A 25,029-nucleotide genomic window follows, 5' to 3' on the forward strand; every position below is an offset into this window, starting at 1 on the left:
TTATGGGCTTTTTCAGCTTGATTTTTCTGATTTTTCCTTGTCTACAGTAGGAAATTGGAGGAAAGTGATTGTGCAAAATTTGTAGAATATGGAGATAGTTTGGCAATAGAGACCTAGCTGGTTGAAGATTCTTGTTTTACATAACCTAAGAATTGACCTTTTACTTATACTCTTTCTTTGGACTGGATTTCAGCGTGGCCAAGGGGCTTGTGCCCGGGAAGACTTGCTGGGTGGGGCCGGGCTCCATCTGCGCTAGGATACCGCACCCCACGGGACACATAGACACCCCTGAGAAACCGCTTCCTGGCTCCGCTCCATTGGGCCACCTTTCGTACTTCCTTCTGTGATAAGTCATTTGTGTTTGTGTCCACTGGAAACCCTTCTGGAGTCCTAAAGGGGGCGGCAAGGGACACCCACCACTGCGCCCCCTGCACCGTCCGGGTGGGATGCGAGTTCCCTCCTATTCCTTTTCTGTCCAGTGCAGAGCTGCGGAGAATCTGCATCTGAGGCTTTGCCTGGCTGGTTGGAGGGACCTGTGGCTTACGAAGTATGTGTTTTGTCTATGACGTTTTGTAGGTATTCTAATTTAAATAAAGATCCAGGACCTTTGATTTTAATTGCAGCTTGAATTCTCTTCATATAATATATATAATATATATAATAAAAGAACTTTTATTTGGGAAGTGGAAGTCACTTCTGACTACTTTTTCTCTTTAGGATTTACAGATGGATCCAGTGGAAAAGACAACAAACAGAAGTGAACAAAAATCCAGGTAAATAAGGTCAGCTACACCTTCACACAGGTAGATGGCCTCTGTCATACGTCCCCTTCGGTGTTACTTATATTTATTTAGCACCTGCAGAGGTGAGCATGGAATGAGAACCTTGTGTCAGGAGGGAAGCTTGGTGGTTGTGCAGCTACCCTTCGCTTCAGCGTAAGAAATGTTCCAGAAGGCAGTTTTCTCTTTGCCCAAAGAAGTGACAGTAACCTGGTCTCCAAGCAACACGTGGTCCCAGGGTCACGTCTGAGACGAGGCATGCCAGGAGTCACTGGCGAGCACTCTCTGACCCTCCGTGGACCACGGGTGGTTCTTGTTAAAAGTGTTGCTAGATCAGGAGGTGTTAGCTCGGGAGGGGCTCGGGTGCGTAAGAGGCAGAAAACCAGCTTTGGCCAGGAATTTTCTTACTTGTCACTGCAAGCAGGGATCATTTTGTCATCATGCTTGGTATTTACAGGCTCTTGACAGCTTCAAAGGAGTTAAAATTGATAGCTTTTTGTTCCCATATATATCACTTAAATGGGTGCTTAACACCACGGGGGCCTCAAGATGCATAAGACACAACTGTCCCCAGGTCCTTTATGGAACGAGGATAGAACATGTAAAATAATACACAGAAGAGAATAATGCACAGGCTTTATCATCGGGTGGTGTGAGGTAGGGAAGGGTGTGTGGCCTTGTTTGACCTCACGCTTCACAGATATTCCTAGACACTGTTTTCCCTTGTGGCTGCGATACTTTCCGTGTTGACTTCTGTTCTCTCCTTCCGTTGTGTTAAGTAGAAAGTTTCTGAAAAGCCTCATCCGGAAGCAGCCGCAGGAGTTGCTGCTGGTCATCGGGACGGGCGTGAGCGCCGCCGTGGCCCCGGGGATCCCCGCCCTCTGCTCGTGGAGGGGCTGCATCGAGGCGGTCATCGAGGCCGCCGAGCAGCTGGAGGTCCTTCACCCAGGGGACGTGGCCGAGTTCCGCCGGAAGGTGACAAAGGACCGGGACCTGCTGGTGGTCGCACATGATCTGATCCGGAAGATGTCCCCTGTAAGTCTTTCCCAGACAGGCGCTTCCGGGTTCCCTGGGTTAACGTGGTTCTGGACCGGGTCGAGGAACCTGGGGCTCTAACACGTGCGCTTCTACGAGCCTCTGTCGTGCTCAGCTCTCGGCAGAGGGGGGGCTGATGAGCCGGAAGTTTCAGGTCCATTAGAACAGCACCTGTCTCAGTAGCAGTGATGCCAGGCATGCCGGGGGGCCGGTGGGGGGGGGGCGCGGTTCCTGAAGCGGCCCCTGCTAGCCTAGCTGGGGCCTGAATCCGGGCGGGGGCATCTGCGATGTCGCCTTGCTGCGGGGTTTCATACTCCATTAGCAGAGGGATGTCCTCGAGGTGTGTTTTGGGTGTAAGCAGGCCATCCACGGATCTTCAGATGACAGGTGGTTCCTGCAAACTGCTGAGGATGGGAGAAGTTAGAGCCGCTTTGTCTGCAGGTGGAAGTGATCTAGTAGGGAGGGAGGACGTACAGGAGACCGTCACCAAGGGATGCCCTCAAGTCGGGCGCTGGTGCAGGCGTGGGGGTCTGCCTCGGGCAGCTGCTCGGCCAGGTCAGCTGCCAGGAAGCCACATGACGTGGTAGAGGCTCGTGGCGGGCTTCTGCTCGCTACTTCTAGCTTGTTAAAGCACAGCCATGCTCTGAGAGTTTGGGTGGGGCAGGTGTTGGAGACGCTGCACAGAAAGCATGGAAAGGAGTCTGCGCAGTCATCAGGGAGCCTGGGAGAGTTTAGCTGCTGTAAAGACACCCCCACTATTGGCTTCCACGTGATCACGTTTCTGTTTCCCACGTAAGCATCTGGCTGGCAGCCTCGGGAGAGCAGGTGGGTGGCCACTGTTGGGGGCCTGGGTCCTGTCTTGCTGCTCTGCTGTCTTCATGGCGCGGCCTCTGCCTCGTGTTGTGGGGTAGCCTCCCCACCGACCCTGGCTCCTGCCATGACGGTGTGCCTGTCCAGCGAGGGGGACACGGGGGAGCTCCTGCCGCCTCCCCTCCAGGGCCTGATGAGGGAGCCACATCGACCACGTGGCCGTGCCCGGCTTCCCAGAGCCTGGGAAGGGTTTTCAGCTGGGCAGCTCTCCCACGTGGGGGTCTTCTATTAATATGGGGCAACTGGGATCTAGGGCAGGGCTGGCCAGTTACAGCCCCGGCCAAACCTGGCCCGCTGCCCATTTTGTAAATCCAGTTACTGGTACACGACCGCACGGGTCATTTGCATGTTGTCTGTGGCTGCTTTCATGCTGGGGTGCGGGGTCGAGTAGTTGTGACAGAGCCTGAGGCCCACAGAGCCTCAAACAGTGGCTCTCTGATCCTTTAAGGACGGGGTTGCTGAGCCCTGTCCTGGGAGGAGGGGCCGGGTCCGTGGACAGAAGTGTGGGGGTGCTGGGCAGCGCCGGGGGCAGGTGGGGGGCACGTTCAGGTGAGGTGCTTCATTCGGAGAGAGGCCAGCGAGGCTGGCGCTTGTTTAACCCAGTTAGAGCTCCCACCCATGTAAAACTTGCTAAACGGGAGTTAAAGCGAGGCCAGTCAGGACGGCGGGGTCCCCCCACCACGCTGAGCAGGCTGAGCATGGGGTGGGCTGGGGGGCGCTGTATCCGAGTTGCCGGGAAATCCAGCAAAGCGCGGGAAGGGCGGCGAGGTGGGAAGCTTGTCCGGGGGACAGTTGCGGTGACAGATTATGGGGTGTCAGCTGCTGAGTGGGAGAAGTGAGGCCGGCGGGGCTGGAGACCCAGGGGCCGGGGCCCTCGAGCCAGTGGTGTGCTGGCCTTGATGGGGTTGGGGCGGCCCTGGGAGCCGAGGTGCTGCAGGGTCAGACGGCGGGAGCCTGGGCCAGAAGTTCTGGAAGGGCCCCACTCTTGGGAGTGATAGGCGTGGGATGTGACCGGAGGCTGGGTGGCCAAGGTGGGACAAGGTCTGTGGGGGAGGCCACGATGCACAACGGTCATCTCAGTGGACGAAGAAACCAGCAGGGGCTGTGACAGAAGTACAGCCGGAGAGACTGGGCGGCAAGCCCCATCCACCCCTGTCCTCCCAGGCCCATGGGCGTGAGGGCCTCGGGGATGGCGAGGGCCTCGGGGATGGCGAGGGCCGGTTTCCAGTGGTGGGAGGAGGGAACGCTCGCAAAAGAAGAGGGAGATGTGGGGGTTTCCTGCTGATGGACCCACTGGGAACAAGGGAAGGGTTTCCGGGATTGGAGAGGGACATGAGAGTGTCAGAAAGGGAGGGCGGGGAGCCAGGAGCGCTCACACGAGGGTCTTGTGACCTGCGACATCCACGGGGACGGAGTGACCTCCGACGGACAGTCCTGAGGGCGGGCCGAGGTATTTGGTGTCAGTGCATGGTCCCGGCTCCGTCGACCGCTTCGCTGGCGCTGGCGGGGTGGCTGGGGAGGCTCGGTCTTCCTGGAGCGCAGGAAACCTCCTGACCCCGCGAGCCAGCCTCCACCCCACTGCTCTGCTCCCCTCACAGCAGGGCCCCCCAGACTGGGGTGTGTGCATTTGCTGCTGCCACATGCTCCCCTGTCCTCGTGAGCCCGGCCCAGCCAGGCTTTGGTCCCCGCCGCTCGCCCGAGGCGGCTCTGCTGCTCCACCCAGAGGCCGGCTCGCGTTCTCACCCCGCCAGATCTCCCAGCAGCAGAGACCACACTGGTTTTCCCCTAACTGAGGATTTCCTCTACAGCAGGACCTCTGCAGCGCGCAGGGCGATCTGAAGCCTCTCCCGTGGTCTTCAGAGCCTCCCATGATCTGGTTCCGGTCGCCTCGCCTGCTGACCTTACCCCTGCTCCTCTCCTGCGACCAGGGCCCCTTGCTCACCGTCGGACCCACCATGCTGTTGCTACCTCGGTGCCTTGCACTTGCTCTTTCCTCTGCTTGGGACGCGCTCTCAGAGGCCCCTTATTTCCTCAGTTCTCTGCTCAAACGCCCCTTATCAGAGGCCCTCCCTGGTGCCCTTCGGCCCATCCAGCCTGTGCCCCCAGCAGCACCCGGCTTTGTTTCCCGTAGCATTGGCCGCTACCGACGTATCACTATTTGTCCACGGTCTGTCTCCCCCCACCAGGGTTTCAGTAAACTCGACGAGTCAGGGTTTCCTTCCTTCTAAACTAGCACCAGAACATTGCTGCTTAGGTGCTCGGTACTTGCGGAGAGAGGGTGTTTTTAGTAACTTCTGTTCCACTTCTTTGTAGCGTACGGGTGACACCAAGCCCAACTTCTTCCAGGACTGCCTGATGGAGATTTTCGACAACCTGGAGCAGCACATCCAGAACCCGCTGGTGCTGCAGTCCATCCTCAGCCTGATGGAGAGGGGCACCATGGTGCTGACCACCAACTACGACAACCTGCTGGAGCTCTTCGGGCAGCAGCAGAGCAAGCCCATGGAGTCTCTGGACCTGAAGGACAAGACGAAGGTGCGGGCTGCGGGCTGGAGCGGGGCGGGCAGCCGGGAGGGAGAAGGCAAGGGGCTGGCGGGGGGTGGGTGGTGTCTGCGCTGCTTGGGAGGCGGACGGAGCTTTCATTTTCCAGCACGTTAGTGACCCTGAGCCCTTCCCGACTCTGGACTTTGCTCACCACCCACCCTTGTCTTCATTGTGCATTTTGTCCCGCAGGCTTCTCATGTGCGTGGATTCCTTACAGGCCTGGGGTGTGTGTGCGGGGGCGGGGGGTGCAGCTAGGGGCAAGAAGAGTCACAATAAGCAAAATCGCCCCTGGTCCTAGTGCCGCGAAGCTTGGGTAGTGCCATCCCCTTGTTCACAAATCGGGATTATGCCATATGCCATATGTAGCGTTTTTATCTTGATTTTCTTCCTTAATATTATACATTGAGCATTTCGCTGTCGTTAAGCTGCGTTTAAAAGCATGTTTGTAGGGCGCCTGGGTGGCTCAGTCGGTTAAGCGACTGCCTTCGGCTCAGGTCATGATCCTGGAGTCCCGGGATCGAGTCCCGCATCGGGCTCCCTGCTCAGCGGGGAGTCTGCTTCTCCCTCTGACCCTCCTCCCTCTCGTGCTCTCTGTCTCTCATTCTCTCTATCGCAAATAAAAAAAAAAAAAAAAGCATGTTTGTAAATGGCAATGTCATTGTCAAACCAAAAAGTAACTATTAGTCTTTCTCTATTATCGTTAGCATATTTCCACGATAATAAGTAACGCTACGGTGAAAATACTTATGCTTCCGTGTCTTTCTGTTTATTTCTTTAGGGAAAACTCCTAGAAGAGTTGTGGGGTCCAAGGGCCCGAGTGTTTTAGACAGATGATATGTTACCAAATTGCTTTCCAGAAAGATAGCCAGTTTAAAACTTCCATGAGCCACATGGGAGAGTGTCCCCTTCCCATGGCTTGCGAACGCATGGTGTCACCAGAAAACAAAACACATTTCTCCCATTGAGGTGAAAATTGGTGAACATTCTACATTTTTGTTTCTCTCCTTGTTAAGGTTGATCATGGTTTCATGTTATTGACTACATTTCTTTTGTGACCTGTTTGTGTCCGTTGCTATTTGCTTCAAGATTTTATGTCCTTACTAATACTGGGCACCCCCCACCCCGCAGCCCCCGCTCTGCCCTGAGGGTGGTCTCCCACCCTCCTCGCAGGAACCCAAGGCCTAGAGATGGCGCCCCCTTGAGGCCCCGAGTAAGAGAGTGACTGTGGCCGGCTCAGACCCTGAGTTTCTCTTCTGCGGCTCTTTTCCCGTCGCAGAGCTTGGCAGGTGGCCACGTGCTTGTGGGATAGCCCACGGGGACGGTGCCGGTGCGGCCATGGGTCACACCCTCTCCTGAGCTGTTAGTGACACGTGAGGGGACACCTGCTCTCTACCCCCAAGACCGGTCCCCTCTTTGAGGCCTGCTTGCTGTTGGGAAGAGCATCTCTGGAAATAGGCTGCCAAGGGCTTATGGCGGAGGTGCCGGCCGGCCCATCTGTCCGGGTCGTACCAGCCGAGCTGCCGGAGTTTGTCCAGGTATCCGGCGCTGTGGGGACCGCCCGCCTCCCTGGCATGAGGACAAACTGCAGCATGTGGGATGTGCTTTTTTTTTTTTAATTTTATTTATTTATTTGACAGACAGTGAGAGAGGGAACACAGGCAGGGGGAGTGGGAGAGGGAGAAGCAGGCTTCGCGCCGAGCAGGGAGCCCGACGTGGGGCTCGATCCCAGGACCCTGGGATCATGACCTGAGCCGAAGGCAGACGCTTAACGACTGAGCCACCCAGGCGCCCCAGGATGTGCCTCTTTTTAAGGACTTTTGTTCTAGAGCTTGAAATCGGTATAGAGCTATTTGATAAGTTACTTTTTTTTTTTGTATCTCTTTTTTCTGGGTGTAAACACAACATATACACAGCAGGAATTAAAGCACAATGTGTCCCTTAGAAGGTATCCTCTCAGTCCCCTAAAGTCACCAGTCCCGAGAGTGTGTTGCAGCCCCGGGGGTAGGGGTGGTTTCCGCCCGGCTGTCTGTCTCTGCCGCCGTCCTCTCCGGCCTGACGGGAGCGCCCGCCCCAGCAGCCCGCTTGCGCTTGGGCCCTGCGGGTAGCATTGTGAAGCGAAGCAGCTCCCTGTTCTCTCCGAGGTAGGTCGGAAAGACCACGTATCCAGTTTAGAGAGTTTTCTCTTCTGTTTTAAGTAACACGTGGTTTTCCCCATTGTCTTGGCTTGATTTTGACAGGTCCTTCAGTGGGCGAGAGGGCACATCAAATACGGCGTTCTTCATATTCACGGCTTGTACACGGACCCCTGCGGGATGGTCCTGGACCCGTCGGGGTATAAAGATGTCACGCAGGACCCAGAAGTAATGGTATGGCCCGCCTTCGTTAGGCATTGGTTGTGTCCCTTGGGACGTGGTGGCCACTAGGTACTTGGTGGCCGTCCAGGCGGTCTCCTGGCCTCTAGGCCCGCCCGCCCCGCAGTGCACACAGCTGGCCCTGTTCGCAGCTGTGTCTCCAAGCGCTGGTGCCTCGGCCAGATGCCCCGGGCGGCCTGCGGGGCCCTACACCAACCGTGCACACTCGCTCGGGCCGCTCCTGCCGCCTCCTTTGCGTGCATGTGTGTGCGTGTGCGTGTGTGTGCGCGCATGGCTTCAGGCACCTCCTTTCTCTGCGTGGCAATCTCTCTCACTTTCAAAACCTCATTTTACAGCTTCATTCTCTGGGAAGCTTTTTTGATATCCTGGAGAAGATGAAGAGTGGAAAAGCTGCTTTTCAGCTTTTTATAGTCTTTTATTAGCGCATTTAGAAACCCTGGTATCTTCACTGAGTCCCTGGTCATCTAGGGTCCGGCACTCTGGTCCTTGTGCTGATCCCGGCCTGGGGCCCGGGCACGGCACAGGCGTGGCCTGGCGGGTGACTGGATGCCGTTGGGCGCTGAGAGAGGCCTGGGTGGACACAGGCCCTCTTGCTAAGGTGTTGGATGTCTGAAGCGGTGACTCTCTGCTGCGTGCCTGAGTGGCCCCCTGAATCTTTGCCATCCCCTTTGCCCTGCTCCCTTGGGTCACTGTCACGGGTCCCCTCCTCCCTCAGCTCTTCTGCCCTCACTCCCGAAAACCTGGTTCTCCTGACAGCAGCCCCCTGGCTCCCACCTGTGATCCGTGGAGACACATCAGTTCCCGAGCGTTGCATGTGCACAATTCTGAACAGAAACATGGAAGGTCCTTATTTCGTGTTTTAAGAATTTAAAATTATGCACAGTCCCAGAAGATCTGAGTTGAGGGGCTGTACCACAGGATGGGTGGCCGGCTGGCTGGGTGGGGTGGGCATTAGGCTCTCCTCACTTGGAAGCACATCTACACCGGACCTGACTGGGATCTACACCTGTTTTCCCACCTGGGAGAGGAAGGGGCTCCCATGAGCGCCGAGCAGGGACGTCCGCTCAGCGTGGGCCTCTGTTTGCTCGCCTGCGGCGCTGGGCTGACGTGAACAGCACGTCTGGAGTGCGCGCTGCCTCTCTCACTCTGTCCCCGGCATGGCTGGTGGGAAGGGCCTGTTGCTGAGCCACCTTCTAAAGGTGTAACCCGTAGCTGGCGGTCGGGCTGAGGATCTCACTGTCTTTCGGATGAGCATTCCAGGCTCTTCATTGGTTTTGCCACAGGAAGTCCTCCAGAACTTGTACCGCACCAAGTCCTTCCTGTTTGTGGGCTGCGGAGAGACCCTCCGTGACCAGATCTTCCAGGCCCTCTTCCTGTACTCGGTGCCCAACAGGGTGGAGCTGGAGCACTACATGGTCGTGCTCAAGGAGAGTGAAGACCATTTCTTCAAGCACCAAGCAGACATGCTTTTGCATGGGATTAAAGTCGTGTCCTATGGAGACTGTTTTGACTACTTTCCTGGCTACGTGCAGGACCTTGCCACTCAGATCTGCAGGCAGCGCAGTCCAGGTAGGGGGTTTTCTTTCTCGACTTCTCCAGGTACGAGACTGATTGAGTTCTTTCCGGTTTTTCCTTTTTGTTTTGAGATCCAATTTGCACGCTATAAAATAAAACGGAGATGTAACTTCTGTACCACTAAGTTCCCGAGCCCTCTGGTGATCTTAAAAAGGTGTGTGTGCCAAATAGAAGGCCGGGTAGTCGGTGTGACGGTGACCTCTGTGCACAGGACGTGAGCGCTTAAGGCTGTGCCGACAGCAGTCCGAGTTTATTCCTGTTTCAGACGGCTCACCATGCATCCAGTTACCTTAGCCAGGAGACCGCGCCCGCCAGTGTCTGCAGCGGAGACACCGAAGCTGGGAAAGCACAGAGCCCTCAGGTGCCCTTAGGTCCTCGCTGCGTTTTACAAGTTAAAACTGCAGAGGCACAAAATGATCTCATGAAGACTTTTACATCTTTTTGCACATAACATCTTTACCCTGTTCTGCTGCGTGCAACACACCTTTTTAAGTAATTCTCCTGGGCCCAGCTTTTGGGGAACTGCCAGGAATGACCAAGATAATGGAGGAGGTTTTAAATTGGTCATCCTGACATAGGGCAGTTAATGGCTTTAAGTTTGGGGTCCTAAAACATGGATGATGGTAGACTTGGAAAGGTCTGGACTGGCTGGATTTAATGACAAGAACCGAGCCCTGCTGCCCTGGGCAGGGGAACTGGGTCAGCACACAGCCACTGCACGTGCCCACTGTGACCTCAAAGACTAGAGGATGCCAAGATCACGGGTAACTGGATGCACACAGGGTCCAGTAGCGTCATCTGTCCCCACTAGTCCTGGTCGGAACCGCCAGTGGCTAGCCTGTGGACCGGCGTAAGTTGCTTCTCCACGGAGGAGAGTAGAGGCAGGGCACTAGTCCGTTTCTGAGGCAGAGAAGGAGCCGGGCCGGACGCTCACTGGGTCACACTCTGCTCTGAGTTTCACCTCCTTGAGACCTTCATTTTCAGTCCCAGTATCCGCGGCCACTTAAGTAGGTGATTTGACAGGTGGTGAGACCAGCTCAGAGAGGTCAATCACTTGCCCAGGTAGTTCCCAGAGATTTTGGAGCTGGGACTGGAATCCATTGTGTCCCAAACAGGCCCACGGGCCTGGCTCTGGAGCGGGGCGGAGGCGCTCCCCATCCTGCCCCTACCCACGGCCTCTCCTGCCTCTGCACACACGGCTCCCCGGAGGACCAGGACCTCATGGACCACCCGTGTGGGCGCGGGCCCCTGGGTGCCTTCCTGGCCCCACGGAGGCCGCATTCCCAGACCCTGGCAGCTGAGTGGATCTGGCAAGCTGTCGGGGCCGAAAGATCTTCTGGACTTATAATCTGTGACTGGGTCCTTAAGGACATTGTCCTTACGTTCGTGAAGGACCTCTCCTGATTGGAGAGGTGGTGTCCTGGCGTTGACAGCTATGACCGCGACAGCAGGTGCCCTTTCTCCCTGTGTGCCAGGCGGGCCCAGCTGTGCCGCGCTCCACGCGCTGACCCCCGCCCCCCGGTCCTCACGCTGACACTGGTTGGAGGAGAGGGGGGCGCTCACCGGCCTTTGGCCCCTCCCCTGTGCCCCCCCCCCCGGCACACCCGAACTGGCATCCAGGTTCTCGGTCACTGTCGCTCTGCCTCTTTGAGCAGGCCTGGCCGCTGTCCCCACCGCCAGCTTGAGGACAAAGAGCCTGTGAAGTCTTGGTTCTGCTGACTGTTTTCCTTTCTTCTCCAGATGCTGACCGAGTGGACAGCACCACACTGTTGGGTAAAGCAGATCTTGATTTTTACCAGCCTGGTTTTTGCCTACACGTTCCATTATCTTCCCGCCACTGTAGAATTGTGAAAGTGTTTCTCACAGTAAATACCTAACCTGTCATAATCCGGCCCCACCAGAGATGGGGACCAGCGGGGCCTCGTGATGGTCCCTGCGACAGTGGAGGGATTAAAAATGTGTCCCTCCAGCGGGGAGGCGCAGCGTGAACATGGCTTGTGTGCTGGCACCTGAAAATGATTTCCCATCCCACAAGCAAGAGTTGCAGGGCAATCGCAACAAGATTCGAGTCGTATTTTACCACGGGGTCTGCGGTGTAGTAGCTTCGTCCCGTCCCCTTCCGAAATGTTCATTGCAAAGGTTCTGAGCTTTCATATAAAATTTTTCTGCGTGCTGCTGGTTGGCAAGGTGAAGGTTCTTGTTGCTAGGCTCAGCTCTGGCTGTCAATGAATCACGAGCTAGGACTGCGCTCGGTCGCGGCACCGTCCTCCTGTCAGTGGCCCTGGGGCCTCGGCGCCAGGCCGCCTGCTTCGGTCAGGCAGGGGGCGGGGGGAGAGGAGCGTCTGGGCACCGCCTGGTGCTCGGCCTTCAATGTAGGGACCCCGCAAGCATCGCGCTCCGCTTTCCATCTCTGCCTCCTTGCCCTGTGGAGGGACACCTTTATCATGTCACGCTGTCACTTGCACGTGCCTCCCACGTCCATCTTCTCTTTGGGACAAAGCGTCCCCTGTGGCGTCTGGCAGGGATCGGGGGCTGGCGCCTCAGTACAGTCAGATTTATAAATGGGTCCTTGAAGGGTGGATTCTGGAAGAGATCAGCTTGTAAGTAAAGGGTTTCCTCTTTCAGGGAATGCGTGTCAGGACTGCGCCAAGAGGAAGCTGGAGGAGAACGGAATGGAAGTCTCCAAACGGCCCCGCCGGTCGGATGCGGGTACGGTGCTTTCTGTGCGGCAGGGCCCCCGTGTGGTCGGGGGGCTGGCAGGGTGGCTGGCGCGGCCTCGGCCGGAGCGCGTCTCGGTGCTGGGGGTCGTGCGCCAGGCCAGCAGCACGCCCGCCGGGTCACCCGGTTTCACAGAGCGCATCCGCCACGCGATCACGGCCAGTTCCCCGAGCAGCGCCGGTGGCCACTCGGCACTGCCCGCTGTCCCGACTTACGTCCCCTCAGTCTCCAGAAAATACCACTTCAAATCCTGTTTCTTGTTCCCTCCGTCACGGACTGAGATGTTCGGAAACCGATTATCTAAGTGGATCAGGCCCGTGGCCTCCGGGAGGGGATCTGGTGCCGCTCGCCCAGCCCGGCCTCCCTCCAGGGCCCAGGGCGCCTCATCTCTAGCTGCCCAGTCGCGGGTGGGACTCCCGAGTCTGCACCGGCCCCTCCCCCAGCCAGGCCACTTCTCTGTGGGCAGTGCTGGGTGCGTGGTCACGGGCCGGAGCGAGCCCCCCGGTCTGCTTGTCGGTTGTCTCAAAGTTGGAAACAAAAGCACTTACTTTATTAAAATAGTGCAGGTATTTTTTTCCTGGTTCACCGACTTGGGTGCTGCGTTAACGGGACCGGAGTCATTTGCAGGATGTTCTCAAGGTCAAGGGCAAATGCATTTTTTGTTTGTTGCATGTTGGAGTTGCTGGTGTTGCTTTTTATTTTTTGAGGAGTTTCTAGATTTCTGTTTGCCTTGTCCAAAAAATCAACGTTTCGCAGTGTTTTTAACGTATCACTCTCTCGGTCATACCGCCCGCCCCCCTTTCCCGAGACCCTGACCTTCTGCTCCGCTCCAGGCCCGAGCTGCCCTCCCTGGCCTCCTGGGCTGCTGCTGGCTCTTCTTCTGCCCGGGCCCCTCGGGGGCTGTGACAGCCCTGTGTGCAGCGGACCAGCTCCCCAAGGCCCGGGGTGTCTGCAGGTGTCTTCTCGTGGTCCTTACTCTCCATGCATGGTCGGAGTGTGGGGTTCTGCTTCCTACTTTCCCGAGGGACTCCGCTGTCTTACGGGTCTCGGTTTCCTGTTGGGAGAGAGTCTGTTGCCAGCCCAGGTCTCTGTCACCTGTAGGTGACCTGTTGCTTCCCTTTCTGGAAGCTTTTAGGATCTTTTTTTTTCCTCACATTCAGGAATTTGATGAAGGTATATTTAGGTGGAAATCTTTTTTATATACCTGGCTCAGTTTTCAGTGTTCTCTGTCTTCATCAGCGATCTCTGTATCTACAACAGACTGTTTCAACAGTACATGTTCCTCATGATGTAGAAGAAAAATGCAGTGTCCCAGCACTGCTCAAACATTACCCCCCACCCCGGGGCGTCATTTAAATGTTGAATAACAGGTACCTGACATGTGACATGCTTCATAGCCCTAGAAATTCTTAGTGGGTTGTCAGAGAGGTGTTTAAGGGCATTTTGCTTATGTTTTCTTATTTAAAGTAATAAAAAGTTAACTCTTATCTGAAAATCCTCAATCCCAGTGTTTTCAGGAATGGAGTAGAGTCAGATACCCAGGGAAGCCCCTGGTGTCTCTAGAAATTTGAAAAGAGATCACAATCATGGCCAGGGGGGTGGGGGGGAGATGCTATGAAAGAGAATAAGTCAGAAAAGAAGAGCTCCCAGAAATTAACGGTAACGCTCTCAAAATAAAAATTTAACCCAAAGGCTACAACATAATTCTGAGAACCTCCCAGAAAGTTTTTGAAAAGTTAAGGACTGAAAATGAACATGAAGGCATGAGAAAAACAGCAGAAATCAATCCAGGAGGTCCAACCAGGATGAAATCAAGGAGGAGGGAACAGAGTCAAAAGAAACAATCGAGGAAACCATAGTTTTCTCAGGACCGGAGAAGCAAGGAAAAAACTGAGCATTGTGGGCAGAGTGTCGCCGCTGGGTAGGCCTGGCAGCAGGAGGAGATGGGAGGGAGCCTTCTGGAGGACGCTGAGCCACCCCTGCAGCAGATCCTTCGACACACACACACCTGTAGGCAGAGAATGCCGTTTCGGGGGCATTTCGAATATAGTTCTTTCCAGTCTTTGGCAAATATTTGGAGTGTAATTCAGCTAGTAAGGACATCTGTAAGCAAATGAAAATGAAAAAAATGAAATGAGCGCTTTGATTGTTTTCCTCCAGGACGGGTGGTTTTTCCCACTGGTCTCTTTCCTGCCCCGTGTTGTCGCCCTGTCTGGGGCCGCTCGGTCACTTGTGCGAGTGAAGAAGGCAGAGCCCGTGGTGTTGCTGTGGCTGCGTATGCGCGGCTCCCCCTCCAGGGCCGCCCCTGGGCGGTGGGGCACTGTGGCCAGGGAGCCAGTGGGGCCCCAGGGGATCCCCGGGTGCCAGCGCCCCAGGCAGGCACGTGTCCTCAGGGAAGCCCTCCGGGTCCCCGGGGGCCAGAGAGCGCAGAGGAGTGTGGCCGGCTGCCGTCCTCCCTGCCCTGTGGTGGGCTCCTGCCATCCGCATGGTGATATGGCCCCCCCGTCGGGTGACCGCTCCCTGCTCCCGGTCCTCTAGGAAGGGAAAGGGCTACATCCGGGCGTCGAGATTCCCTGACGGTTGTACGGGTCCCAGAGCCATGTCTAGAGGTGGCAGTGGCTGCTTCCGGATGGAGTCACTTTGAGAGTGTTTAGCGTGGGAGAAAAGCCGTAGACAGTTCCTGAGCTAGAGATCCTCCGCAAACACTCCTTTAAGCTGAGTTTTAACATTTTCGTATTCCTTCTTTTTGTTGTTGGAACAGATGATGCTGGAGGGTCTTGAAATCTTTAAAACCAATAAAACCTGCAACTTGAAAACCAGCCTTCTGTAACCGCAGTGCCATAACCCAAACGATGAGGAATGTTCGGAGAACTCCGCGGGGGATCTCTCCCTCTGACCCGTCCCACACCCTGAAGAGCCGTGGGGCTGTGCGGCCTCGAGGGCTGCGTGCAGGTCCCGCTGTGGGGGGTGACTGCTTGGGAGGGGACGCGCACCCGGCAGGTGGCCGCTGTGCGGCCGGCGGCCAGCTACCTCAGGGACCACGGGCGGCGGGAAGGGGTCCCGGGCTCCGGGCTCCCGCGCCACACACCCCCTTTGTCAGGGTGGTTTTTCTAATAAGGGGAGGGTGAGGACTGTCCAAGCAACAGTAGTTGCCAAAGAGGAAAAAAAAACACTAGACACTTAAATTTTATAATTTTTATGTGGAAACGTCTGTTACCGTGGAGAAAAGCTTAGCGTTGTTGCGTTGTTGAGTAGTAAAGCGGGAGCCGGTGCTGGTTGGAGGCGCTGCATCTGCTGCTGAGAATGGGATGTTTTGAAAAAGAAAGACCAGCTCAGCGGGCTTCTTTGGAATTACCTGATTTTAGTGACTTCAGCTCCCGGAACGGCAGGCCTGACCTCGGCGGAGGGGCCCCGGATGGCAGCTCAGTGCTGGCCGGGTCCGCACACTGGTGGACAGCTGAGAAACGACAAGTGGAGCACAAGACCAAGACTGCAGCTTTTAGTTAGAGTGTAAATTCCAAGTTTTCTGAGTTTTTATTCTGTGGGGTAAGGTCCAGCCTTTCTGTTCGTCTCTTAAAAGTCTCTTCCTCCGGCCCCCTTGGGGTTCGCATGCAGCGAGGCAGACAGAGCCTCTAGAGGGCCCGCGGCCGTGGGAGCGGTCAGGGTCAGCCAGGGGCAGAAAGCCGCACGCCGGGAGCCGCTCCGACTGTGACCCTGGCGGGGACCCTGCTCACTTTCCTTTTCAGAGGCTGCTATTTTTGATGTGGTTTCTTGCCCAATCCCATGACACTCCCCATCGAAGGCGCTGGAGCTCCCCCAGGTAGAGAGAAAGTTAAGAACAGAAACCACAAGGTTGGGATGTGTTGTGAATGAGAGAGAAGCCAGAGACCCGCTTAAGACTTTTTTTTTCTTTTTGAAGCATGAAAAATCTTATGTTACTCTGGTCATAAATAAAATTTTAACTTCAACTTTGTGTGCTCAACTTTAGTTATGACAAGGCTTGATGTGATATAGTTAATGAGAACGTTTACCCTGAGTTATCAGTTGTGAAGTCAAGTGACTACTTGAATGTGTTTAAGTTTTTTAAAAAGCAAATATTTAAGTTGTTGGTTTTTTAAAGACACGTTTACAAAGTGCAACCAGGGATGAATGAATCTGAAAGTTGGTTAGACACAGGGTAGACAAGCATGGAAAATGATGCGGAAGAGGATATGAGACTGGAAAAGTGGAACCAGCTCAGGATGAGCGTCGAGTGCCTTCTTGCTGTCATGAACGGGGAGATCTGTGGTTAGTTCTGCTAATGCTTGTATTAAAGTGCAAATGTCTTTCAACAGGATTGATCTGTCAAACAATTTGAGCATCACTCATTTGCTTGGGTGTGATTTTGTTGGTGAGAAACACTGGCTCCGGGGGGGTGGGGGTGGTGATGACAAGAAGGCCCTATTGTAACAGCGCCCCATCTGCATCCCTCCATCATCCCGTGGTTGGCAGGAATGGGGGTGCGTGGTCTCACAAAACAGACCGTACTTTGTGGGATCACTGGGAGTGAGAACAGCCCAGGCAGCGATAAGGGACTGCTCTGAGCTCATGGGGCCCTACAGGGACATTTCAACGTGAAGTTGGATGTTTTCCAAGGCAGAGGAAGTCTGTGATTTAGAGGGTATTGCCGATGGTGTCTTAAAAAAGATGCGGAGGACAGATCGAGTGGCTTCTGCTTGCTCTGTGCGGCTGCTAGAGCTTGGTGGGGTGAGGGCAGGAAGTGTCTGTGTGGCTGCGGTCTACTTGCTGGGCACGGGGTGCCCTGAGTCTGCATGAAGCGGTGAGTGGTAAGCGGCGCTCACAAGTGATGGTTATTTCTTCAGGCCTCCCCCCCTCCCCACCGTCCGCAGGTGGGCCCAGTCTTCAGTGAAGACCACCAGCACCTCAGAATTCTGTTTTATTCCATGTTGTGTTGCTTTATTTTTATGTTTACGTGTTTACAAACCCTTGTGTGGAGGGGTGACTTTCAGTAGATCACAGTGAGGGAGCTACTCTGCTAGGTACAAAATTTTAGTCCATCTTGAAATGGAAATGAAGTATTACTGCAAATGTGGCAACTTCCTTTCCTCCCCATAACAATGTGTGTAAGTAGAGAAGTCAGTTGTTAGTTACTTGGGAAAGCGTGTGTTCCTCAATATTTTGTTAACAGAAATTATACTTAGAGAAATTTAGATTTCACTGAGGCGGACATAATTCAGTTTCACCTTAAAATATTTTGTTGTTGTTGTTTCTATAATTGTAGTTTGGAGACATCTGAAATTAGAATATTCTTTATTGATATTTTCAATATTGATAACATCCTCTGAAATAACTTCCTATAAAATCCAGGTTCTATGCCCTGTAACTAGTACGTTTGAGAACCAAGAGTTTCTCTTAAAGATTACTTAAGCATACAAGGCAAGACCTGAGTGAAAATAATGCAGAATTCAACATTTTTCTGACTGGCTTTCAAAATGGCAGTTGAAATTAACCCATGCAACGCTAAGGGGCCTGAACGTGGACGGAAGCGAGCTCCAGCATCTGGGAGGTCGCAGTGGCACTGGCCGCTCAACTGCTCCCGCACTTGGTTGTTCAGGAGCAAGGACTAAGCACTGGTGACCCTGACCTGCCCGACTGTCCTGTTGGCTCGGGGTCACTCACGGTCCTAACGCAACTCTCAGTTTCTTTTGCTGCTTTCTTGGTCTTCGGTGTCTGGATACTGAGAAAGATCCAGGGTCAAAACTCGGCTGAACATGCAGTCATCTTGCTGAAATGAGAGAGGACAGCAGAGGGTCAGCTCTCTGCTTAGGGACGAAGTGTCATCAAACGTCAAGGAAGGGCCACTAGGGAACCTGGATTCGCACTTAAAAAGGGGCCTCCTCATAGCCACTGGTCCCTGGTTAGGTCAGCTTCCCGCTGGTGTGTTCTCTGGTGAAGGTGCACGTACATGCCAGCCCAGATGACCGCGCTGAGGGGCTGCTGACAGTAGGCACGAGCGTCCCACGGGCAGAGGTCACGCGCTGCTGCAGGAGGACGCTCGCTCTGCGCTCGCCACACTCCTCACCTTCCCCTCACCTGCCTCCCTGACCCGGAAGCCCCAAACCCTTTCTCCTCAGTTTAGCCTGGAACGGTGTAGAAGCCCAAGTCCCAGACAGCCAGCCCTGGGATTACTCTTCACCAGGTGTGTCCGCCGTGCGCGTGTGCGGTGCACGCGGTATGAGCGGTTTTTCTCGTTCACCTGCCTTTGCCAGTCTGATTTACAGAGAACCTGAGATGGGTAGAGGAAAAAGATCTTTTTGGCTCCCCTACGCTGGGATGAGAATTTCCAGGGGTCCCCTCACATCTTGGAGGCACAGGAAGGGAAGTTAATTTTTATCTTAGTTGAAATGAAAACTCAGGAAGTAAAGCCTAACTGTCCCCAAACTGAATGATCTGAATGAGCTGCTCTACTCCGTTAGCTCAGGTCAGTATTTTGAACAGCTTGAGAAAGGTGTGTGTGAATTCTAAGTTACTATACAACTTGGAATGTCTGATCAACTGGTTTTTTCCTCTGCTCCTTTAGTGCTACCCACAATGCATTTGTTTTGCCTAAAACATTCAAACATTAGAAAAATATGAAATAGGATATTAATAGTTTGCTGTGTACGTTAGCATGTATCTTTAACTGTTCTGCAAGTTTGATTTGCTTTTTCACTTAAAGCATATCTTTAAAATTTCTGTGTACTGCCATAGAAAAATAATGAGTTTTTAAAATCTTACTTGGTTTAAAAAATCATTTAAGCCTATATTTATCAACTCCAGAAATCAAACCGTATCTCCAGACTCCACCGGTACTTGTGATGAGGTGTCAGGAAAGAACTGAGGGACACTTCTCCTCTCCCCGTTGGTGGTCTTTACCTCTGGATAGACGCCTATCAGTGCATCGGCTTTGGAATAGAACTCCTCTTTTAGGGAAATGATTATCATCTGAAACTGCTCTCGCGTCTGCTCTTTGATGTAACTTGAGACCTGCGGGGAACGCAAAGCCCACATTTCACCAGCAGGGAAAGGCCTCGTTGCTGGGCCCCTGGACGGTGACTGGGCCTGTCTCCGGCTTTGCCCATGGGAGGTGATAAGGCACTTACTTGCCTTTCTGGTAACTCAGTAAATCCACTGTAACTGCAGAAATGGAAATAATTCAGATTCTAAAGAGGTTAGTAAAAAAGTTGTAAATCTTACTAAATCTAGCATCTAAAACTTTAAGAATGTTTTTAAGAACAGAGCTCTAACTTAAGATACCGTCAGGTGAAAATGCAATCAGCTTTCATAACAAGATAAAAACTGCCACTCAGACACTATGTGGGAAAGGACAGACTGGTATTTAAACTTCCAATTTCCTGTTTTGCTAACTTAAAGCCAGAAGTGGGAAAAATGGCAATTATATATGTATTCATAACCATAATCTAATTATTTGGTTAAAGTTGAACTCAGTGGCTCCTTCAGGAAGCTCGAATCCAAGGCATGAGAATATAAGAACAAAATGGACTCTGGAGAGAAATGAGTCTTATTGAACAAACTCTGCTCGGAACCCAGAGAAACATAGGGAAGAACTTGGCCACAGTTTCACAAAACGTCTGCCAACTCCCAGCTGGGGTGAGGGGCCAGAAGGGCTCTTCTCTGTCTGCATCGGTCCCGACTGCACCAGGGTGGTAAGGACGCAGCTCTGGAAGCAGGTACGGCAGCCCTGGGTGGGGAGCAAGTCACTAGCTCGGGTGAGTGATGAAGAGGGGAAAGTGCCCTTGGCCAAGAGGCTTGGATCCACAGGCAGAAGGAACTCCATCTGGCGTTCGAGGCCATGGTGGCCACTAGGATGCAGGACTGTGAAGTCCTGGGATGCTGTCAAGAATGGAAGGTGAGGCAGAAGGGACGCATTTGGCTTGGAGCGTTACCTGTGGTAAGGTAAACGGGGCACCCTGAGCACGGGACAGAGTGGGAGCTACTTTGGGTTTGGTCCTCCTCTATTCGCTCATGCTCAGTAGGGCAGTGGAGTGGCCAGGAGGGTAAATTTCAAGGGAAGACTGGAAGTTAAAAGGATTTTCATACATAGGATGGGTGCCAACAGAAGAGTCTTAAGTAAGAGTCTCTGGAGATGGTGGTAATACAAACATCTAAATTTTGCTAGAAGACAGATACCTTAAAAAACACAGTCCACAAAAATAGAGCCCCACCCCAACATACAGAACATGGGTACAAAGTACCTAAAGTCACCTCTTCAAGGGAGATTTCTCCCAAATGAGTCAGGCCATCGAGTCCCATTAGCCAATGCACCTCGGCTGGCATTCAAAGACAACAGATTTTCTGTTGCTCCCATGTCTTCCTTCCCTGGTTACTCTGAAATCTGGCAGATCTCAGAAGGTGGCTCTTGCTGTCCTCCACAAGGTTCAAGGGACTGGGGATCAGCTTTCTACATTTTGGGACTCTGGAAGCTGACAGGCTGTCCTTAGGCACTCGGTGCCCTGTGCAGGAAGGGTCAGAGGAGGACAGCTCGGGATGCGCTGAAAGAAGACAGGCCCCTCAGCTACAGCTCCGGCCCCTCCCGGCAGACTCAGCCGACTGAGAAAGCAGGTGGGCCAGCTTTGGAGACTCAGCCTGCCAGGGTGGCACTGAGAACTGAAGACACCGCTCCGAGAAGGACTCCTTAGCCAAGCTCACAAGACTAAGTGTATAGCAGGATGCCAGCTTCCACTGTGCCTGGAATTGGAACCAGGAGTCTGATTCATTCATCTCCAAAATGACGGCTCTGGCAGTAGGACCATGACACCAGAGTCCGTGGGCTGCAGCTGTCCCGTCCCTCGGCAGCCACGGGCCAGGTACTGCCAGTGATGGACTCCGCGGCCTTTGGTCAGGCTTCCATGGCCGACTCCGTTCTCATGTCAGAAAGTCACAGTGGCGATATGTGGCTTCAGTGTCCTCTTTCAGGGGGCTTTTTAGATCTATGCTCTCATCTTGAAGGCTGACCTTAACTTGAACTCCCAAGAGTTAAACTGTTTCCTTAGTTCCCTCGTCTCAAATACTGAGAAATAGGATCATGAAGTGCAACAATTGGATTAATTTTAATAAATGCGGGGGGGGGGCAGAAGTTTGAACTTTAATTTCTTTGGAATTTTATTTAGAAGTGTTATTTTTAGACTTTATTAAACAACTGATTTGGTCCTATTTGCCACCGGGCCTCTTGGTGACCCTCTAGGTCCCAAAATCTAGATCTGGGGACAAGTTACCCACTAGCAATGCTGTGGATTCAGTAAAACGATCCTCACCTGACTCCTATCCTGATTCCCTAATAATTCATTGAGGGTCCCCTAAACCTCGAATGAAAACTGCCCCAAATTTTCAGATATTTAACTTAGATTTGACTTTTTAATCAGCAATTATCCAACAAACTGTGTGTGTTCAGGGTAAACTGTCTTTCTGACCAGAACGTGATCCTCGAGTTGTAAGTGATCTACTAGAAATTAAAAGCAGAAAGAAACTGACCTTGCCAATGTTCGTGTTGTCCAGAGCTGCATCCACTTCATCTAACACAAAGAATGGAGCAGGCCGAAAACTAGAAAAAAAGTTACACTCCAGTAAGTCACAGCTTTCTATTAGGATTAACAGTGTTCGGAGTAAATAAGATACATCATCTTGAATGCTTTAGCCTCAGTCACCAATGACCCCAATGTGCAATGTTCAGTCCGTGTCCCCCGTGAGCACTGCAGGTGGCATTTGGGGCTGCCCCCGGCCTGTGGCTCTGACATCAAGGATGACCGTCTGCTCCCCTCACCTGACCCACCACTCCTTCCATCTCTTCCACCAACTCCTCTCAGTGCAGTGCCCTTGGGGTGCAGTGCTTACACACTAATTAGTTCCCCTGGTGATTTCATCTCTTCTCAGGGTTTCAATATCATCCATGTCTTGATGGCTCCCACACTTGCCTCCCTTGTCCAGCAGCTTACTCGACAGCTCCATGTGGGTGTCTAATAAACAGCTCAAGGTCATCCAAGATCCTGCTCCTCACCTTCCGCTCCAGAACTACTCCCTCCAGGGGTCTTCCCACTCTAGTTGATTAGGGGTCATCCTGCTGCCTCCTTCACACCCCACACCTTGTCTGCTCAACCTCTGCTCTCACCCTGGTCCAGCCCACCCTCATCTTCCACCTTGATTGCTACAATAGTTTCCCAGCCCTGTGCCTGCCACTGTTTTATACAGTCTGTTCACTACAGATGCCAGGCTCTCTCTGGCCTCAGGACCTTTGCACTTGCTGTTCTCCATGTCTAGAACATTCTTCTCTTAGCTATCTGCAAGACTTACTCCCTTCATTCCTTCAAATCTTTGCTCAAATGTTGCCTTCTCAAGTAGGCCTTCCCAGGTGAGTCTTTAATACTGCAAACCCTACCCTGCTACTGCTACTGCTACTTATGATCTCCATTCCCTACTTTTTTTCTCTGTAGCATCTGTCATTTCCTGATAGTCTATATGTTAGAGAATTAGTTTACTAATATACCTTCTCATTTGTCTTCCCCGATAAAAATGAAGTCTCTGAGGCAAAGATTTTGTTTTGTTCACTGCTGTCTCTCCAAAGCCTACACCGGCAGCCCCGGACACACAGTAGATATGTAATATCTGCTGAATAAATGGATGGCAGTGACACCTGGTACTAGTCCTGTTCTGCTGAGACTTGCTCAGCACAGGCTCGTGGTTCGATTCCTGCGGCCTGCTCTCCCCAGAGTCTGCTGGCGTTAATGCTATTTCCTGTTCCTCTCCTGTAATGGCCTCTTCTTTATCCTTGGGAGCAGTAAAAAGCAGCTGGAGAACCTAGGCTGATCTTCCTGGTCACGAAAGCAGAGAGGCTGCATCATGTGCACCTAGATCTTCATCTAAGGATTTGCATGTTGAAAGTCAGTTGCCCTAATTTTAGCTAATGTTTTCTTGATTTACTTCAACTGCCACCACTGGAAATGAGGTCAAACATTTTTTCAGAAGAAATACTTCACTTAACATTCTTTACATAAACACAGGTCTGTGAATAGGCACTAGGAAAATAATACAAAGGTCGGGAGTTTTTGTTCTGTTTGGGTTTGTTGTTAACTGTTGGCAACCCTGATGTCATATGTGGCCATTCCAGTATTTCTTTTTTTTCCTTTCTTTTCTGTAAAGCTGGAATATTAGTAGCTACTGGTAATTATAGAAAATTAATGAAAATCTATCTAAGACTGAATTGTGTGTTAGATTTGCAGTCTAAATTATTATAGAACCCGAATATTGTCTGGCTAAAGAAAACAGTTCTGTATCACATATGCTAAAACGGGTCTTTTGTAGGAGGGTCCGTTTGGTTTCTGCCCTGATGCAAAATCAGATAGCTCGCCATGGTCTTACCTGTGCACGGCGAACAGGAGGGCTAATGCAGCCACACACCTTTCTCCCCCTGACAGATTGTCCATTGGCATGAACCGTTTGCCTGGAGCCACACAGTTATAGCTAATTCCCTCTAGGTAAGGCTCTTCTGGGTTCTCTGGGCTAAGAAACGCCTGAAACACAGGTTATTTACTCAGCAAAATCAGAAAAGCAATTAGTAAATTTCAACTTTGGAAACTGCAATAGAGTTTAACTGCAAGATATTCTGTTGGTTAGGTTTTCCTCCATTGTGATGGCAAAATACAGATGCCTGCAGATAATGTACATAGCTGGCTCTACAGTGTGGTCACAGGAAACGGGGCTGTCTGGGTGGGGAGCAGAGGGGAAACACCCTAACACAAAGGATCAGGCCTCCCCACAGGCCTGCCAGGCAGACGTAGGCAGCACGTACCACCGTCTGACAAAAACAGTCTTCAGGCAGCCCACTCGGTGGCCCATTCACCAGCCACTTACTGAATACCTGCTGTGGGCCAGGTACTGTGGCTACAGAGATGAATCCTGCCTTTAAGGAGTTACTGGGTTTATTTCAGTCTTTACTGAAAATAACTATTTTTGGCTAAAATTCTCAATATCTGATCCAGGATCAACTTTCAGCCATAAAAGAACACCACGAGAAAGGTAAAAGCAGATGTGGAAGACCTGATCGACATCTTGAGTCCACATTCAGCACCACAGGATCTGCCATGGGGACTGACTGAGGATCGGGCAAGGGTTCTAGCAAAGAGACTATCAACACAATCCTGCCTTTGGTTCTTTCCTTCTCCTGACCCCAGGTCAGCCATTTCCCAAGACCCTCTACATTACAGGTACCTTCACTACAGAGACCACTGACCGTTCCATAAAATCAAATTAGCACCAGAGAGCAGAACTCCAGAACTGAAGAGAATCTGGAAACTAAATGACCAATCCCCTCATTTTTCAGATGAAGAGACAGGCCCAGAGAGGTTCTGCCTTGTCCAGGCTGGCCAGTGGTAGAGTGAGTGGGATCTAGAACACACCCAGTTACGATGGTAACCAATCTTCTGGAACTGACTTTGCTCCAGAAGTGGGTCACTCAGATAATGTGACACATTTATTTCCCACCAGAAAACAACTACCACCAACACAAAGTTCCCAGTAACATCTGGGGGTGAAAAATACATACTTGGGCACTGACGTTTCTGCAGAGCTTCTTGTAGATTTGATCAATTGAGATCGAGACGTGCTCAAAACACTGGCTGAAAAGGTCGTATCTCCTTTTTTTCACCTGTTCAAACTCTTGCCTACACATTCTGGCTTCCTTTCTGCTGGCCTCAAAAGCTAAGAGAAAATCAGTGTTCTTTATTTTGCAGACCACTTAGGGGCTGGCTCCTCTTATTTCAACTTTAAAGCATAGAATATTACTAATTTTTTGTTAAGATTTTGTTTGAGGGAGAGAGAGCACAAGCAGGGGGAGCGGCAGGCAGAGGGAGAAGCTGAGCAGGGAGCCCGATGTGGGACTCGGTCCCAGGACCCTTGGGATCATAACCTGAGCCGAAGGCAGGTGCTTAACAGACTGAGCCACCTAGGCATCCCAAAAGCGTAGAGTATTTTAAAAACTGGATTTTGAATTTGGTTGTCTTGAGTACAGTCTACCTTTAAAATACAGCAATTGTTATTAATTCCAAGAACATGGCTCTTAAAATTGATGAGCCATTTTTCTAGTA

The 25,029-nt window shown here is 52.4% G+C and overlaps 2 protein-coding genes across 15 annotated transcripts in view; one reads left to right on the plus strand and one right to left on the minus strand.

Annotated features, from left to right (window-relative positions):
* The window catches only part of SIRAL2 (SIR2 antiphage like 2), a 40,923-nt gene that overhangs the window by 10,408 nt on the left and 5,486 nt on the right, over positions 1–25,029 (plus strand). For 8 of the 14 annotated variants that reach the window (XM_081822632.1, XM_081822634.1, XM_081822633.1 and 5 more), the window contains 8 exons: positions 718–773; positions 1,559–1,814; positions 4,998–5,219; positions 7,466–7,594; positions 8,884–9,169; positions 10,916–10,948; positions 11,801–11,884; positions 23,926–24,117. In XM_081822632.1, the coding sequence (XP_081678758.1) occupies positions 727–773; positions 1,559–1,814; positions 4,998–5,219; positions 7,466–7,594; positions 8,884–9,169; positions 10,916–10,948; positions 11,801–11,884; positions 23,926–23,966 (1,098 nt within the window). In that variant the 5' untranslated portion in view covers positions 718–726 and the 3' untranslated portion in view covers positions 23,967–24,117. Of the gene's footprint in view, positions 1–528; positions 548–717; positions 774–1,558; positions 1,815–4,997; positions 5,220–7,465; positions 7,595–8,883; positions 9,170–10,915; positions 10,949–11,800; positions 11,885–14,654; positions 15,862–23,925; positions 24,118–25,029 lie in introns of those variants that run through there. The other 6 variants (XM_081822637.1, XM_081822640.1, XM_081822638.1 and 3 more) reach the window with 3 other exon arrangements.
* SMC1B (structural maintenance of chromosomes 1B) overlaps positions 17,399–25,029 on the minus strand; it is a 63,621-nt gene continuing 55,990 nt past the window's right edge. The window contains exons 21-25 of the mRNA XM_081822644.1: positions 24,489–24,643; positions 23,306–23,457; positions 21,425–21,494; positions 18,809–18,919; positions 17,399–17,678 (exon numbers count right to left, since the gene is read on the minus strand). Coding sequence (XP_081678770.1) covers positions 17,589–17,678; positions 18,809–18,919; positions 21,425–21,494; positions 23,306–23,457; positions 24,489–24,643 — 578 coding nt within the window. The 3' untranslated portion in view covers positions 17,399–17,588. The remainder of the gene's footprint in view (positions 17,679–18,808; positions 18,920–21,424; positions 21,495–23,305; positions 23,458–24,488; positions 24,644–25,029) is intronic.

The sequence above is a fragment of the Leptonychotes weddellii genome, chromosome 5 (genome assembly GCF_054177405.1).
Source record: "Leptonychotes weddellii isolate Sample4059 chromosome 5, ASM5417740v2, whole genome shotgun sequence".
Taxonomy (NCBI): domain Eukaryota; kingdom Metazoa; phylum Chordata; class Mammalia; order Carnivora; family Phocidae; genus Leptonychotes; species Leptonychotes weddellii.